Below are 13,872 nucleotides of genomic sequence, written 5' to 3' on the forward strand. Positions count from 1 at the left end.
GCCAAGTAATGGGACTGATCTATGCATCCATCCGAGAATAAACAGATTGAGAAAATGTGTTGTGTACACACAATGAAACACTACTCAGTCTTTAAATAGGAGGAAATTCTGTCATTTTCATTAGCACGGATGAACTAAGGGAAATGGGTATGGCATGTTTTCTATTATGTGTGTGATCTAAAACATCAAATGCATAGACATGCGGGAGAATGGCTATTACCAGAGGCTAAGAGGTGGTGCTGGAGGACATGGGAAGAAAGATACTGGAAAAGAGTAAAGTTACATTTATGCTAGAAGAAAGAATATTTAAGGGAATAGTTATATTAATTAGCCTAATAATTCCACACTATAAAGCGTTCTATTTCCTGAACACCATAATAAAACACAATGCTACATAATTATATAATTTGTAGAAATAACTTTTAAAAATATACACTTATTTTATCTCAGCTTTAACAAAAGTCAGGAAAATTCTATAGGGATAAAACGTTTGTGGTTCTTTTAGCAAATGGTACTTGGACAAACTGAAAGTCCACACGCGAAATTAAATGACATTGAATCCTTAACCTATATAATACACAAAAAGTAATTCAAAGCATATCACACGCGTACGAAGCACAACATGAAATTATTCAATTAAAGAATAGGAGTAATGTCAACATAACTTTGGTTTAAGATTGCCTCCCCCTTTAGTTATGATAGCAAAAGTGAAAGAAATAACAGATCAACACGTGTAAGCTGACTTTGTCAAAATGAAAAACTTGAACTTCAAATACCCACCTTCTAGAAAACAAAAATTAAAAACTCATGGAATGGAAAATAACATTTTAGATCATGTCTACAATAATAGACAAGTAATCCTATTATAAAAGAAATTATTATAATCCAAAAACAAAGACATCAAAACTAAACAGAGAACTGGAAAAGAGTTTTTTCCAAAAATGGATTCACAAATGGTCATAACAGCATAAAAATATGCTCCACATATTTAGACACCAAAGAAATGTGAGCCACAGCCATGTAATAGCACCTACAATGCTTATAAATTTTTAAAAAAGATAAAAATAACAAAATTTCCCCAGCACTAGAGAATTTACAAAATGCATACCCTGGTAGTGGGGAAGTAAAATAGTGAAGACAATTTTAAAATATTTGGTAGTTACTCGAATTGTTAAAGAGAAGTACCAATGAACCACATCTGCACATATATGCAAGAGAATTGAAAACAGATATTCAAACAAAACAGTACATTGGCATTCATAGTAGCACTATGCATAATAAACAAAGGTGTATACATGTAAAATTTATACCAAATGACTAATGAAGCAAAAATGGTATTCTTTATATACAATAAATATTATTTGACAATATGAAAATGGATGCTGTATTCACCAGCGACCTACTACAAGATGTGGCACAGATGAAATTCAAAAGCGTGGTAACCAAGAGTAAAATGCTTTATAATTCTATTCATGTGACACGTGCAGAACTGTTAAGTTCATAAAGGTCAAAATTAAATCACTGGTCGGATATAACTGAGGGAATAAGAACTAATAGGTAAGAATGTTAATGTTAGATCCTGAAGTGTTGATGACTGTGCAAATCCCATGGAATTTCACATGTTTAAATGGATAAATTTTAAGGTGTATAAAATACCTCAATGAATCTGTTAAAAAAACACTCATAGCAAAATAATAATTACATTAAGAGGAGGGTTACTCTTTCAAAAATAGCCTTATTTTGTGTGTATAAATGTTTGTTGGTATACTATGTGCATGTCTGGTACCAGCAGAGACCAAGAGAGTTCATCAGATCCCCTGGAACCGTAGTTACTGACAGTTATGAGCTGCCGTGTGTGTTGGAAACAGAACATGATTCCTCTGGGAAAGCCCTAAGTACTCTAAAACACTGAGTCACCTCCCAAATCCCAAGAATGATTACTTTTTATGTAGAAATTCAAAACTCATTTACAATGGGATTGACTAGTAGTATTCAGAAACAGGAATTGAGGAAGGAAGCAGAAGACCAGAAGATTCAAATGAATCAAACATAAATCACTTAATTGATTTTATTGGAATTCATCAGAAGAAAAGAAGTGTCTGTGTTACATAGAAAAGAATTAATGACGAACTTTGTATATTTTAAACACCAATAAGTGGTTAACAAAATACATTTGAATTCTACCTTTTTACATAATGAATGAGATCTGATTTCACTCAAACTCCCTGTATTTACTTAGTCTTTCCCAATCAAAGCAATCTTTGCTTCAAAATTGTCTATTCACCTAGGCTCGAATTCCCAAAGAGGTGTTTACATTTAACAATACAATTAACAATTTATAGTGTTTTGTGAAAATGGAACTTTCTGAGGATCAAAAATTCTAAAAGGCAAATGAGCTCCAAAATATGAAATTACCAAATTACATGGTCTGATTTATAAATGCAAATATTCCAAACATAATGTAAAAAGCATCAAGGATGTTATTTCCCAGGCACATACTGTGGAGTTTCATTCAAAACTCATCTTAATCCTCAGAATTTCATTTGCTTTTCTTTCATCTCTCATCTATCTGGCAAGTTTCTCAGTTAACAGAAATAAAATGCTTCAACTGGAGAAAACTCAATTCAAACTTTTCCATTAAATCTACAGATTTAAGTTGATTTCAGGGTACTAACCGCAGATATAAATATCACCCAATGCATCTGTTTCTTTAATGTCTGTCCAAAACAGTATTATTTAATACAAAAGTTAAATTGTCCACCTAGAATATTGCCAAGTATTACCTGCTGCATTTAGCAATGTTAAGGAAAAAATAATAACTAAAATTATTTTGCTCACTCCAGAATCCATTAAAAAGCACTCTGTTTTCCAGAGTTCTCTGAGAAATAATTTTTGCAAAATGAAGAAACATAAATAAATAAAAATGGAATACTTTTGACTCCAATACATAGTCCAAAATTTAGGTCACTAAAAAAAAAACTGAGAAACTGCCTTCAAGTCGTTTTTTTGTTTGCCTGATGTTTTGTTTTTCTCCTTCCTCACCAACTATAAAAGACAATTACTCATCAAAATTACTGTATATTATTTAGAATCCAGTAACAATGTCAAAACCACTTATTTTAAAAGCATCAAATCAAGTTTGAATTTCAGTAAACAAAGCTATGGCTTCATTATATGTTGGAGTTTTGGAGAGTACAGTCTTGCAAACAGAAGATATGATACAGCAATTTTAAGTAAAAGGTGATTGTTTTAAAAAAATAAAGTAATAAAAGACAAAGGTACAAAATCAGTACCTTCTGGTTGAGTAATGTGGGTCATGCTTATCTTCAAAATATTTCAAAAGTTGTTCCTTTTCTTTGATACTTGTGCTTTCTGACAAAATCAAAGCTTTGTGATTCATTCTACTTGGACGGATGTGTTGACACAATCTGCCCAAACTGAAGCAAAGGGTTCAGCTATCAAGACACAGTGGCATTCATGATCACCAGCTATATTAAAGCAGGAGAAGGGAGCCACTAAGATTTTTTTTAGCAAACACCAAAGAAAAATAATATTTAACAATTAGGGGCAAGATATTGTGTAATGGTTAATTAAAAGCCTGAGCTTTTTGCAAGAAGGGCCAAATTAAAATTAATTGCCATCATCATTCTGTGACTTACACATCCATATTTTTTACTGAGGCAAGCCACTTAGAAGCACGATTACATTGTAACTATATACGTAAACAAGGAACAGTGGAATGCATTTGATACTTTTCTTGTGGGAAGTCAACTATCTTGATCACTGAATGTGCAATGAAATGTTACATGGAGAAACCGGGAAAACTTGAGGTTCAGGGCACACAAGTTGCTCCTATGGGAGAATAAGAATGTCACAATAACCATCACATCGTAAACATAACCTGCAAATACATTTCAGCAACAGGAACATCACACCAAAATATTCATGTTCACTAAAGTTAATGAGGCAATTTTGGAATAAGTTCTCTCTCTCTCTCTCTCTCTCTCTCTCTCTCTCTCTCTCTCTCTCTCTCTCCTCTTTTAATTCCTTGAAGTTGAAATGAAGATATCCTTAAGCAACAGTAATATCAAAAAAGAAGCATATGTTTTTTTTTGTAAAATCCTTACAGAACATAAAGTATCTTGGCAGATAAGAATACTATTCTACGATATCTACTTAAAATTTTAACTTCGTCTCTCATTTTTCTCACCATCATGTTCACATTTTAATTATGCTTGTTTGCATGCGAGAACATCAACTAATCTATTATTGCAACATTTAAGCCTATTTCTTTGAAGCAAAGATTTTTATAAAAGCAATGGAGATTCATTATTTTCCAAGATGTTGAAGGAAGAACGCGTAATATTCAAGCTTGCTGCTTTGCCTGGGCTTCTGCTTCCTGGAATCAAAAACAAACAAAACATACGTTTAAATATCACAAGACAGATACGTCTATGCATCTTTGTTAAAATAAGTTAGCTCAAATTCCTAAGATTATTCAATAGAACAGTAATTATTTCCAGAGGAAAAAAGGCTTTAAAATAATTAGGAGAAGCTTCCATTGTGCCAGAAAGTGCTGTGCAGGCTGCTGGCAGAGAGTAGCTATCAACTTCTTCTTACTCAGATGTGCACTCTGCATACCACACAGCCAAACAGGAGGCAAGATGCTGGTAAAATGATGGTAGGACTTTTACTAGGCTTGGATTTGAAGCCTGCTCCCCAAGAGAAAATTTACATCTGGTTCTGTGATCCTGGTAAAGAGCCCATGGACTGGGAGGTCACAGGTATTAGAAGAAAGGAGCTTTCTATTGTTCTGCTAAATGGTTATATTGTGCTCATCAAACTGCCTTCTAAATGTTTGCCTTTATGAGCAAAGATTAGAGTCGCTTGAAGACTTGGTCAGAGAAGTTTCTTTTAGCAGTGAGCAGCAAGTAATAACTGGCAAATGTACTAGGGAAAGTGACTGTTGAATGCTCAGTCATAAAGGAGACTTCTGTACCACCCTCTCCAAGAATGAAAGGACAATTTGGAAAAAGAGAGTGGGGGAAAAAGGGGCAAGAGGACGGGAATGTTATAGTACATCTGGTAGGCACAACATGACCTTTGCACTCAGCTCATGAACTCACAGGGTGGTTACCTAGTGGAGACGGGACCCTGACAACATTCCCTCGTGGAATTTAGGGAGAGACTTGTCAGGCCCCACTCATCCTTGAGAAGATATTGGCTATTAAAGGTGGCAGTTAACAGTTGCTGGGGGTGGGGGAAGGTAAATTTCCTTAAATGGTGCATATGCTCTGGTAAGAGCCTCCCCATCTATGCTCGCACCAGCAGGCCCTTTTGAAATTCAACGGGTCATGCACAAAGGCACAGAATAGTGGAACTGTATGGAAAGAAGCAGTTCAGGGAGAGGGAGACAAGGTATAGGCTAAATATGATCAAAACACATTATATACACGTATGAAGTTACCAAAATACTCAAAAAAATAAACAAAACTGTGAATAGCAACTAGCAGATGCAGTTGGGGAAGCAGTTATGTAGTAATGCATATGTCCTGGTCATGTGTTTCTTCACATAACTGCACATCACTTGCAAGTGAGCAGTATTGGGAAAGAGCCTAGCTTCCCTTAGTCATACTCTGGCTTTCATAATTAAAGAAATCACTGAGATGGGCATGCAAGCCAAAAGGGTACTCTACGTTCTAGGTCACTGTCCACTAGACTGTGTCACCTTACCAGGCTTGATAGCACGCGGGGGAGGCAGAGGAAGGCAGAGCTCTCTGAGTTCAAGGCCAGCCTGGTCTCTAGAGCAAGTTTGTATTTAATTTTAGGAATAAAATATAATGTAGGACAGTGAGAAAGCTCGGCAGTCAGAACTGTCCATGATTCAAGCCTGATGATCTGAGTTCAAATCCTGGAACTCACTCCTCTTCCCTACACAATGCACTGTGGCACTAGTGGTTCCTGCCCCCCCCCACACACCCTTTGCACACACACACACTGAAAAGTGAAAGAAAGAAAACAAGATCCATAAAATATATTCATTTGTGTAGCAATAGTTGTCCTCTGGTCTCCATAACACATGGGTGCCCGTGCACACACACACAGTAAAAAAATTTAATTTTAAGAAGGATAAAATATGAACTTCACCCTGTACCTGCACAGGTTTTGACTTAATTCAGGATTCAAATTCCATCTGTTGCACTCAATTATGCATTCTTGAACAAAGTTATTTAAGTATTAGTTTCTTCTGTAAAATTATTTACAGATACTTAACTCATAAAGATGATATAAAGATATATCAAAGTGTGTGGCTCAGTGCATGATCCATTATGGGCACCAATTCTTTCTTTTCCTCCTCTCCTCTTTTTTGACTAGAACCAAGTACACAGTTAGATGTTATTAATCTTGGTTAGTAATCTCTTGGGTAGACTATTTTCTATGAAAATAGGATTGTTTCACATACCACAGCTTAGGCAGATTCCATGGCCACTTTCCACCACATAATGATTCACACAAAATTAATGGAAACATTTCTCTAACCATAACTCTCAACTATGTTTGTTAAAAGGCTACTGCAGGAGCCTTTTCTAGGCAAACCATTTTCTCCTTAAAGACAAGCATCACTGGATTTATTTTTCCATCAAAGTACAAACTAGTTTATTATTTCCTATCTTAAAATCATCACTTTCACTACAAAGTAAGAACTGCCTGTGCAAGAACTACTTCTGAATTGATTTAAAAAAAGAAACTAGCAACATTCTTTCCTTCTTAACTCCACCAGGTATGCAGAATTGTCTTCGACAAGAACATGCTTAATGGAAACATTTTCTGGTGTGAGAGGTCCTTCTGTCTACGTGTTTCTTTTATTGGTTAATGAATAAAGAAACTGGCTTGGTCTATAGCAAGCTATAACTTAGGTGGGAAAAACGAAACTGAATGCTGGGAGAAGGAAGGTAGAGTTTAGGAGAAGCCATAGAGCGGCCGCCAGAGACAGATGCCGAAACTTGCCAGTAACGCACAACTACGTGGCGATACACAGGTTAATGGAAATGGGTTAAATTAAGATGTAAGAGTTAGCCAGTAAGAATCTAGAGCTAATGGGCGAAGCAGTTATTTAATTAATACAGTTTCTTTGTGGTTGTTTTGTGTCTGAGCTGCCCAGTAGCCGAAACAACCAAGCAGCTTTCCTACAACAATTTTCAGTACAGTTCTTTTAGGTAGCAAGCTCTCTATTGAATTAGTTTTCAATAATTTTTGTTTCTTTGTTTTTGAGACAGGGTTTCTCTTTAACACCCCTAGTTGTCCTGGAACTAGCTCTTGTTGACTCAAACTCACAGAAATCTGCCTTCCTGAGTGCTGGGATTAAAAGTGTGTGCCAACACTACTTGGATAGTTTTTAATTTTAAAGGGTATGAACTATTAGTTATTTGGAAAATAAGGAATGAGAGAAAGTCATTGCTATTGGCTAGTATTCCTTCTACGCTCTTTTTATCCTATTCTGAAAAGAATTAGAGAATTATCCAGTAAAAAATAAATCTATAGCACAGTTTCATATATTTTTGCCACAAGCTACAATAGTGCCCTTTTTTCAATACGGGAGATATTCCAACTTGCAGTGGACACCTGAAACCATAGACATCCTAGTAGATGTGGATTTTTTTTTCTTATAAAAAAGTTTAGCTCATAAAATAAGCATAGTTAGAAACTACTAAAAATATCTAATAATGATACATTATAACAATAAACTCTAATAAAGGCTATGTGAATGTGTTTGCTTCTTTCTCCACTGCCATTGAGCAGGAGATGAATAGAGACTGGATGAGCTTGGCAAAAGGGCAATTCAGATACTGTATGGAATAGAGTAGGAAAGTGAGGGATTTCATCACACTATTAAGATTGACAAAAACATATACATATACACTGTTTGTTCTAGAATTTTCCATTAGTATTTCCAGACCAGAGTGGACAGACCTTTAGAAAGCGAAACTGTAAAAGATGAAGTCATGATGAAATTTTTTAAATGTCAACATGAGCTCACTAAATATTTTTGTTGGATCTTTTGTTGGACATTTTTCCAACATTATTGATAACAGACATATGCATAAATGAATCTTTAAATTATATTTGACTCTCATACTTTATCCAGAAAGTTTGTTGATGAATTAATTTAGTTAACACTTGTAGTGAGCCGGACAGGATCGCCATTACAAGATGGCGCCGACATCCTGTCTTGTTGGTTATAAACAACTCCATATTTGGCTATGGCTTTGAGAGCTGCGCTCCCCGCTTCCCGCATGCGCGGTGGATGTGGATTCTTGAGCCTATCCCGATGCGGTCTGGTGTCAGCTGTTGGTGGCAGCCAATCACAGGGCGACCCGTGTGCCAATTCCCTATTTAAGCGGCTGCCTAAGTGCACCCCCTTCCCTTCGCTTCCTGCTCTCTCTCTCCCCTTCGCTTCCTGCTGCCTCTCCCCTGTGCTCCCTGCCCCTTTGCTCCCTGTCCCTCGCTTTCCTGCCCCCTCGTTCCCTGCCCCCATCAATCAAGGGCACTCCAGTAAAGCGTGATCTGAGTGGAATCCTGGTGTGGTGGTCGTTCTTCCGTCACCGGTCAAGAAGTCCGCCGCAAACACTCTTTTGAAACATTTAATTTTCTCTAAAGATTTGAGATCTTGGGTTATATTTGGATTTATGCTTTTACCCATAATGTTTCTGTATCTAGGATTACTTCATCAGGCTATGTAATACTCAGTGTGAAATTTCTGGGTGAAGGTGCAGAGTAATATTCTTGAGTTTCTTAACAAATATTTGCTCTTCTCATTTTCAAAGGAAAGTAAGAGCTTCCTCTGCCTAAAGCTCTGCCTGTTTCAACATACTTTCCCAGCACAGAGCCTTAGCATTTTGTCTTACTTTTACTAATTTCACTTATGAAAACTGCATCTCATTTTACCATATTTCATTTACTATCAGTATACTTTTCCAGTATGGATTAACTACTTGAATCTATTTTTTGGCAATATTTATTTTTATTTCTTTTAATTCTAAGTTTAGGGTGTGTGTGGGTGTGGGTGTGTATGTGCGTGCGTGCGTGTGTGTGCATGTATGTGTACCCAAGTGTCACTGCTCTCAGAGGCCAAAGGTGTGGTACTAGAGTACCATCTGCTTGAGAGCCACCTGACAGTGGGTGCTGGGAACCAAACTCAGGTCCTCTGGAAGAGCAGTCAGTATTCCTAAGTGTTCAGCCATCTCTCCAGCCATTATGTGTGAATTTCTTATCTGGTGGACTTTCTGTTCAGCCAAAGTCTAATGCCATAGTGACTGTCACTAAATAAAAGTGACCGGAATAGAAAAATGGTCTTCAGACATCAAATTGATCACTTTTGGTCTTGGCAAAGATGTGTCAACATTCAAAAATCTTTCTTTAATTAATCCACTCCAGATGACTTTTTGTTAACCCAATATATTAATTCCTTTTGCCCAACCCTTCATAACACCCAGTGCTACTGTATTCTACTTTGGGGTTTAAATCAGGACAGAAAAAAGACATTAGAGGCTTATATAACGTATTTCTGCTAATTTGCCTTCTAAATCGATTGTTCTCTTTGTTAAAGCTATTTCACCTTGAGGTCCTCTCAATTGTTTTCATGGGCCCTTAAGACATCCTGAAGTAGAAATCTGGCTAGAAAGTATCATCCCTCTAATGTTCATTGTGCAGAGAACACTCCTATTAAATTTACTTTTTTAAGACAAATTTTTGTACCAAAGTGGACAAGTAATCCCATCATTGGGAAAGCCAGGTGCTAGGATCAAGGCAGAATGAGATAAGATCCTGTCTCAAAGTAAGAATAAAAAATTATAAAGATTAAACTAAACTAAACCATGTCTTAAAATACTGAAACAATCATACCAGTATCTTGGTGTGGTGAGCACGGAAGATCAACGTGAGTTTGAGACCAGCCTGATCTACATAGTGAGTTCCAGACCAGCTAAGGGCAAAGTGAAACAGTGACTAACAAACAACGAAACAAAAATCTCACCATGGCCAAGCGGTGGTGGCACCTTTAATCCCAGCACTCGGGAGGCAGAGGCAGGTGGGTCTCTGTGAGTTCGAGACCAGCCTGGTCTACAAGAGCTAGTTCCAGGACAGGCTCCAAAACCACAGAGAAACCCTGTCTCGAAAAACCAAAAAAAAAATCTCACCACTGCTTGCCCAGATTTTCCATAGTAACTTTTGGGTGCCTAGTGGGTAAAGGTGAAGCTACCAGATAGAGCAATCATCACTTGGTCTTAACCTACCTAGCAGATCTTAAAGCTCCTAACACAGTCCTCTGTTTCACAGTCCCTATTCCGAAGTCATACTGTACTACATTCTCTTCCCTCAAAGGAAACTCAGCATGCGCAACGATATGCCCATGCTTTTCATTGCTGGCCCTGTAAAAAATGACTGTCACCTCAATAGTTTGACATTTCCAGCAGTTTAAATAAGACCCTTCTGTTAAAAACTTCTCTAATATCCTCAATAAAAAATCATGATTATTTTCCTAAATCCCTATAGCACTTTATTTATAATTACACTATAGTTTCATAGAATTTACCATAATATGTCTTCAATTATAATTACTTTAATACATACATTTATTATATAATCTTTTCCACATCTACACTCATTAGGTTTTAAAAAGAATGTAAGGATTATGTCATACTTTGTTTTTCCTCCATTAATTTCAGTGCTTGACAATTGATAAATATTTGGTGAGCAAATGAATTCTAATTTTAATTGCAGGGGCACAGTCATCAGCCACAGGAAATGGTCTGTCCTTTCTTCTGCCCTCCCTCTGATCTGTATTAATGGCTTAACTTGATCTCACCAATTATTTAAACAAAAAAGGCCACTTTACTTTTTACTTGACTCAGGTTTTAAAAAGCCTAAAATACAATGTTTATCCATGGGAAAGGAATGTTTGGCAAGGAAATAGAACGTCATAGTGAGACAAACGTATTTATAAATACCGTTTGGTGAAAACGTAGATGGCATTATGGGTTCTCAAGAGTGAAGAAGGAACTAGAGTTTAAATAAATTACTCAACATAAAATCTATTGTTAAGAGTGGAACACAGATTAGTGCCACGGGGGAAACATATTTTTATTAAATGAGCTGGTATGAAAAGCCCAAATGGAAAAGAAAAAGGTCTACTTAAAGTCCATAGCTTTGGGGCATTTCACTGGACAGGCAATTTCGCTTTTGCTTTCCTGCTTTATTTGGGCTCTCCAGGGAACACTGTCACTTGAAAAATTAATTTATCTTGGCAAGGAACAAAATACCAAATTTAGCTGGCAATTTAGTGACCAGTTTTGTAACTCAAATGTTCCTGTTATACTTGAATAGCTGACTCTATCATTTAATCATTTATTCTCAGACAGCTAATAAATGCTATTAAGGAGATTATCATAAACTAAGATGCTTGATGTCCACGTAGAACTGTGCATGAGAGTTGGCATGATGGAGGCCTACTGCTGACAATCTCTTATTTGAGAATGAATAATTCTATGTCTACTGCCTCAGGCAGTTTGACAGAGAAGTTCCACTTAATACTCTACTTCCTGCGTACATACTTTGTGTTCTATGCACATTAGTCTAACCTACTGAGGATTAAACGTACGTAGAACAAACACGGCTCTAGATTTATTATGAATAGTTTACCGGGAGAACTTTAACTGGTTAAACAACTTAGTCGCAACAAGATAGTCAACAACAAAGTAAATAGAGGGATCATACCTTTGAACCAGGTGGTGCTGTCAAGCCTAAAAAGGCATACACTGCGTTATTTTCTCGGGCTTCAAAGAAGGCATCATAGTCCTTTGTGAAAAGAAGACAAGAAGAATTAACAGTCTGCAACGGAACAAAGGAAAGAGATGTGCTCACAACGACTGGACTGGTTGACAAGATCAGCTGTCTTCTCGGGGGCTAAACTCCATAATGCTGAAATTCTGCATGGAATAATAAAGAGACAGGCAGGCTTCTGAGACTACAAGTGTGTAATACCAACTTCAGAAGCTGAGGCAGAAGGATCACTAGTTCAGGCCAGACTGAGCTACACAGGGAAACAATGTCAGAGAGAGAGAGAGAGAGAGAGAGAGAGAGAGAGAGAGAGAGAGAGAGAGAGAGAGAGAGAGAGAGAGAGAGAGAGTCTTGTAAGATTAGGGGAACAAAAAGAAAGAAAAAGGAAAAAAAGCCCAAAGGAAGCATTATGAGAGAGGCAAAAAGAAAAAATTCCAAAAGTATCAATTAAGTTCTTTTGTGATTGTGTCTGGTTTGACATCTTTAATGAGAGTTCTGAGTGTGAATGTGTATGTCTCTATAGTGATATTTTGTTGATGATCTAACAAACAAAGGTTGCCTGAAGATCAGAGAAGCAAAGCAGCCAACCACTAGAGAGCTCTTACATCTATGAAAAGAGAACGAGTTCCTGTCTCATCCCGCATTATTTTTATGTTAGACAAAAATGGGGAAATATAGTGAAATTTGTGTTTTAATGAATAAAGCTTGCCTGAAGATCAGGGTGCAAAGCAGCCACACTAGTTAGCCATAGAGGCCAGGTGGTGGTGGTACATGCCTTTAATCCCATTGGAGAGGACTATAAGGCTGGATGACACAGGAACCTACTCTCTTTTCAGTCCTCTTTAGTTATTGGCTGTTTTGCTTCCCTGATCTTCAGGAAAGCTTTATTTGTTAGATAAGAAACAAAATATCACAATGTCTCTGCATTTATAAGTGGGTTTTGTGCCTCTTCTTTGACTCTTTCTTGTCATTTGTTTATTTCTTTTAACTTATTCAGGTTTGTTTGCCTTTTATTTAATCATATTTTATTTTACTTTATTTTTTTAGATAACTGTTTGTTTCCTAACAATAGACAGCAAGAAAGGGTGTGGATTTGGGTGAGTAGGGGTGTGGAGATGACATGGGAGGACTCTGCAGGAGGGAAAATTGTAATCATATATTGTTTGAAAAAATACACTTCAATTCAAAACAACAAAATACAAAGGGAAGAGGATGAAGAAAGGGAGAGAGGGAATGTGTTAGAAGGTACATAGGTCTTTGGGGCAGAAAATGAAGAATCGTTTATTGCATATCACATAGGATTTACACCTCTTTGCACCTTCCTCCTTCACCACCCAAAGCAAGCATTTCTCAGCAATAGATAGCTTTTTCCAGTGGGAGACTAATTCCAGTTCTCCATATTTCTCTTCTATTACTGAATTTAATACTGATTTCCTCCGACTGAAATAAAAACAATATTAGGTATATACGCATAAGGCCAGAAGACCAGTGAGACTGTACTCTCTTTGCAAGGAGAATGAAGTGTTTTCAAAACATGAGCGAAAGAAACTTCCAACCTGAGACCACCAGAGAAGAATCTTGACAGGTCTCAATTTGCTTCAGCTTTACTTGCTGTCCCATAAGCCACCAAGCCTTCACCAAAAGTAGCAAGTAGACTTGGCTCCACTTGTAACTCGTAATCAACAGCAAACACAGTTAATTGTTCATTTTCTGTATGTAGCTTTGATTGGTGTGATTTCTAAACCTACACAGGAACTCTGAGATTTTGGCTGATCTGTTAAACCTGAGATTTTCAAAATGTGCTGAATTCTCTAGAAAGTGCTGTGTTACAGCTCTAAGGGGAAAGGTATCCTAACAGTAGGGAGCCAAGATCAACCACAAAGTCATACCACACAACAAACCTCACATGAGAGATTTATTGGGATGGAAAAATGCAGGAGGGTGGCTGCCTCTGCTCAGACAAGAAGTAGCAGAGAAGCAAGAAGAAAGCAGTGTTAATAAAGGATTTCTTTGGCGGCAAGGCTTTTCAGGGTGGAG

General features: G+C 37.0%; 1 protein-coding gene across 1 annotated transcript in view; it reads right to left on the reverse strand.

The window, feature by feature from the left end:
• Nucleotides 1–2,054: 2,054 nt before the first annotated feature.
• The window catches only part of Sh3bgrl (SH3 domain binding glutamate rich protein like), an 82,684-nt gene continuing 70,866 nt past the window's right edge, over nucleotides 2,055–13,872 (reverse strand). The window contains exons 3-4 of the mRNA XM_075957467.1: nucleotides 11,773–11,853; nucleotides 2,055–4,399 (exon numbers count right to left, since the gene is read on the reverse strand). Coding sequence (XP_075813582.1) covers nucleotides 4,367–4,399; nucleotides 11,773–11,853 — 114 coding nt within the window. The 3' untranslated portion in view covers nucleotides 2,055–4,366. The remainder of the gene's footprint in view (nucleotides 4,400–11,772; nucleotides 11,854–13,872) is intronic.

This window comes from Microtus pennsylvanicus, chromosome X (genome assembly GCF_037038515.1).
Source record: "Microtus pennsylvanicus isolate mMicPen1 chromosome X, mMicPen1.hap1, whole genome shotgun sequence".
In the NCBI taxonomy this organism is placed as follows: Eukaryota; Metazoa; Chordata; class Mammalia; order Rodentia; family Cricetidae; genus Microtus; species Microtus pennsylvanicus.